Source organism: Corylus avellana, chromosome ca3 (assembly GCF_901000735.1).
Source record: "Corylus avellana chromosome ca3, CavTom2PMs-1.0".
In the NCBI taxonomy this organism is placed as follows: domain Eukaryota; kingdom Viridiplantae; phylum Streptophyta; class Magnoliopsida; order Fagales; family Betulaceae; genus Corylus; species Corylus avellana.
In genome coordinates, this window is record NC_081543.1 from 5991951 (window position 1) to 5996399 (window position 4449).

A 4449-nucleotide genomic window follows, 5' to 3' on the forward strand; every position below is an offset into this window, starting at 1 on the left:
TTTACATATTAACATGCAATAATTCCAAGAGAGGAGGCTAAGGGTATTCACTGGGTTTTGAGATCGCAGTGCAAGGCAAGTTCAGATCACTTGTACAATTTTGCAACAAACAATTATAATATTATTATAGTACTAATGGTGGCATCTCAAGTTAATTATCACTTAATTAATTTGAGGGCGACATAGATAGGTGGTATCAGAGCAATCAGCTCTGTAGACCATAGGAAATGAAATGAACATTGGACATGATCTGATTAGACTTGGCAGTGATCCACTAGAGCATAGAGATAAAGAGTCAATGGGCGTTAGCACTAAGCCTAAGAAGTAGGGTGTAGGGTTGAATTTACACCAAGAACACTTTAGGATCCTAAAATCTTCTTTTTTTTTTTTTTTTTTTAAGTAGATCCTAAAATCTTAAGTTGGCAGAAAGTGATGAACATAATTCTCTGGGTTAGAGCTACAGTGATTGGCTCTTTCATCTTTGCATCACAGGACTGATTATCTAGACCTGTGATATATATATATATATATATCAATTTCTTCCTCGAAGACGAAAAGTTAAAACCAAAAAAGCTCCAGCTTTACTAAACAAGTAAAGGCCAAAATTGTCTTTGAGGTGCCATCAATCTCCAAGAAACTTCCTTTTCTTGGCAGTGTTCATGAATGGTCTGATGATCCATTCAGTCTGAGCTTCATCCTGATCCAATGTTCCTAATTTTATCTGAAACAGCGACATAGGGAAACCAAATACCAGTCAAATACACATAAATATACGCGTCTACTACTACTATGTAGAGACTCTTTTTAACCAGGTGATCAAGCCAACAATGGCAAGAGTAATCCAAGGATCTCAACTGAGACCAAGAAATTATGAATCGAAGGTTTTACATATAGTACCAGTAAATGCTGAGTTAGAAAAGTCTAATAAAAAGCTTTACATCAGTGAAAAGGTACTTTTAAAAATAAATCCATGAACTTATGTTTGGTAGCTCAAGACTATGATAATACTTGACAAAAGTCCTTGGAGACCAATTCTGATGTATTTCGTCTTTATTTCGATTGGTTGCTTAGTTATTTGTTTACTTTGCCAAGACCACTACAGATGTCTTAAAACATGTTTTCAAATGATTCATCCAAAATCAGAGTCCAATTTTTGTAATTTTTCAAATTAATTGAGATAAACACTAGAGTCTAAATACTGTTAAAGTTACACAAGTGAAAACTTTATGACTCATACCCACTCAATATAGTGTGGGCTAATGCCTTACATGAAAATGTTCAGATCATTACTGAGCCCATTGCCCTAAAAGATTGATGCCTTTTGCTAATAAATTAGTAAAAATTTGAGGTGCTACTGCAACATAATAACAAGAGGGTTTGTGTGGAAGCAGAACAGGAAGATGATTTTTTTTTTTTTTTTTTTCTGATCAAATACAGTAAAAAGGGAAGGGTTATATGGGGGGATCCTTCCCACTATTGAGAAGAAGATCAATTATTTGGACGCATCAAGTGATCACCAATCAACAAAAAAATGCCGTCAAATCAAATTCAGGGATAGCTAATGGTCCCAAAGAAACATGGAAGAGCATAACTCTTAACAACAACAACAACCAAAAAAATCAAGCTTCATTGAAAAGCAAACTAAGTAGCAAACGAAATACCTGATAAGGTCGCATTTCAAAGCGAGGACCAACTTCTTTAAGCTCAATTGATTTAGGACCTCCAGGCTTCTCATACACATGATGCCTGTAAGTTTACAAGTTGTTAATGGAGTTCAAAAAGACAAACATTTATTCTGTTCAGAACAAAGCAGATCTTGTATGGAAAAAAAAAAAAAATCAATTACGCACCAGAATAATAAATTCCAGATGCAACCACTTACAAAAGACAAAGCCAAAATATGAGATTAGCTACATGCATAATAGAAAAAACAATCATAAAAGCAGTAGCATAAGTAAAAGAGATGCCACTCAGAACAACTTGAGCAGCCACATTTAATTTGATTCAATCACTATGCAAAAAGGTAATGGTCCATTTTTAAACCTTGCACCCAAAAAAGTTGGATTACTTCATAACAAGGCATCCTATAAAAGACCTAAAAGGGGCTGAATTCAAAATCTGTAAACTCAATACCAAAAACTGTTCAATAAACCTTCTAAAACCTTTGATAGCTATTTATGAACTAAAAGGCACAACATGATAGCATATTAAGCTAATCAAAAAGATACTGAATGCAATCTGATGGTAAGACTGTCAAAGGATCAATCTAATCAACAGTTGCTGAATGTTAAAAGTGTAACTTGAACCTATCCTATCCACATTTACTAGAGATCTACATTGGTAAAGATATTATATGTCCAAGCCAACATCATACTTGACAACAGAAGTTTCACAAACTACTAAAGGATAGCCAACCAAAGCATCTTCCAAAGAATCAAAAAATTAACCAACCTGAATGAAATATAGTCAGACTCATTGGCAAAAGTTATAATGCGTTTAGTATCTGGCTTTGGCACAGGAAAAAGATGCTGCAAAATGTTTGCTGTCCTCTCCCCCAGCTATCAACAATCAAAATTCCAAATCAAATAAACAGTGGACATCAAAGCAGAATATAGTCTACATCCCATAGGAGTAGAGAAGCCAAAAGCAAGATAAAAATGCAACTACCTAAATATATACATATAACACGAATCACATCCTCATCAAATTTTGTAGCTACGCTAGCTAATCCATAAAGATAGTGAAACCCGCACCCACCCAAATAAAGGAACCTACTGTTTTTCCAGCAGTAAAATCCTCCAACCACCTTCCTGAACTTAGCTCAATACTAAAATAACTACTGAAAAATCATTTAAAATACTGATATTACATATATGGGGACTTGTTCAAAAAAAAAAAAAAGAGCTACAGACAGCCTTCAATATATTTACTACATTTAATAGATATGCAGTTCTCTAAGCACCACCAATAGTGGCAAGAACAGCAGAACGTCAACATGCAAAATTTGATTGGATTTTTGTCCACCTAGCTTTCTCATAATATATTGATGAAAACCAACCAAGCAAAAAAAATTCTAACCAAGATATGGATACCTTTGTTGAAAACTTGTTAAGTATCAAGTGTGGGCAAGCCTCAGACATTTTTCCAATGCCTTTCCTGTCTTTAAGGTCGTGTCTGGTAACCTACAGGCAAAAAAGGATTTATTAGCATATTGATGCAAAGACAACTAGGACAAAACAAAAGTCCAGAAAATACTAGTATGACCAAACTACAAACCACATTGAGTAATCCAAAATATGCAGTTGGACCAAAAGGTAGATGGCTTATAGTCATACCATCTGGCACACCACGATGTTCATGAACTAAGATGACATCTGTAAAATCATTTGCACGGCAAGTTTCAATAATCTCTTTAATAACCTGCAAAGAATAAAATATTCAAAATATGCTTGAAAACGGAAAAATGATCACCACAATGTTCATGAACTAAGTGCGTGGACAAAAAAAAGCCATTCACCAACCTGGCCACCACGATTCATTCGCTGTGCATTAGGAAAGACAACCTTCAATTCCTGCACGAACATGCCAAAGAATTGCAATGAATGACCAAAACTCAACTGCTTGCAGAATGCCAATGGAGTAAACAAAAGTGTATAGCCATCATATATGAATTGAGAACCAACCTTTACAAACTGTGTAAGTGGACCACTTGGATTACGAGACGTAGTTATCAAAATTTTAGGATCTCTTTCTGATGCATTTGCGTATTCATCATCAATGTGCGTCTTCGGGACTAGAATTTAAGCACAATTTCCCATACATAGTAAAATGCGAAAATTAGCAGGTGCCAGCAGGGGAGAAGCAATTTCCATAAAATAAAGCATACCAGCTGTGTTTTCGTCCTCAAGCTCGATTTGGTGCCGAAGCTCCGCCTCCTCGTTCCGTAGCTCCGTGGGAATTGGCTTTCCCTCTGTGAAATCCCCATTAGCACATGGAATTAAAATAAAATAAAAAAAGTTTGTGGAAAAAAGTGTGTGATACAAACCTTGTAGAGCTTCTTTGATCTTTCGCTTTTTCTCATAGAGCACGCGTTCTTTGCCTTCCAAGCTCTTCCTGTACAAATACTCTCTCCTCAACCGTATGTTTCTTCGCAACATCTTCGCCAAACCAACCACAATAGGCGCGCAAAGATCAGGGTTTTACACAGAGAGAGAGGTGGTTTATGGTTTTGGGCGCGAGTTTATGCGACGTCGTGCCGTGCATAACTCGGGGCTGTTCAAAACGAATTGGCTAACGTTTCAATAGGTGGCCCAGCTCCTTTTGATGGGCCAATTTTGGTTTGCCCAATAAGGCCCGTAAAGATGAATAAGTAAAGCGTAGCACAAACCGGGCCATAATTCACAAGAGAATAATGCTATATATCACTCTTCTTCTTTTTTCATCTCACCA

The 4449-nt window shown here is 36.2% G+C and overlaps 1 protein-coding gene across 1 annotated transcript; it reads right to left on the reverse strand.

Moving 5' to 3' along the window:
* Positions 1 to 375: 375 nt before the first annotated feature.
* LOC132175789 (uncharacterized) lies at positions 376 to 4227 on the reverse strand. Its single transcript, XM_059587842.1, has 9 exons — positions 4046 to 4227; positions 3887 to 3970; positions 3684 to 3793; positions 3522 to 3572; positions 3277 to 3420; positions 3093 to 3182; positions 2452 to 2558; positions 1662 to 1746; positions 376 to 721 (listed from the first exon to the last, which is right to left on the reverse strand). The coding sequence occupies exons 1-9, from the start codon at positions 4155 to 4157 to the stop codon at positions 623 to 625; spliced, it is 882 nt and encodes a 293-aa protein (XP_059443825.1). The 5' UTR covers positions 4158 to 4227; the 3' UTR covers positions 376 to 622.
* Between the last annotated feature and the right edge of the window lie 222 nt (positions 4228 to 4449).

Excerpts from the sequence above, each read along its gene's own strand:
- LOC132175789 (XM_059587842.1), bottom strand. The coding sequence starts at position 4,157 with ATGTTGCGAAGAAACATACGGTTGAGGAGAGAGTATTTGTACAGGAAG. Across the intron at positions 3,573-3,683 it reads CACTTACACAGTTTGTAAAG|GAATTGAAGGTTGTCTTTCC; the intron begins GTTGGTTCTCAA and ends ATGTTCGTGCAG. Across the intron at positions 1,747-2,451 it reads TCTGACTATATTTCATTCAG|GCATCATGTGTATGAGAAGC; the intron begins GTTGGTTAATTT and ends GTAAACTTACAG.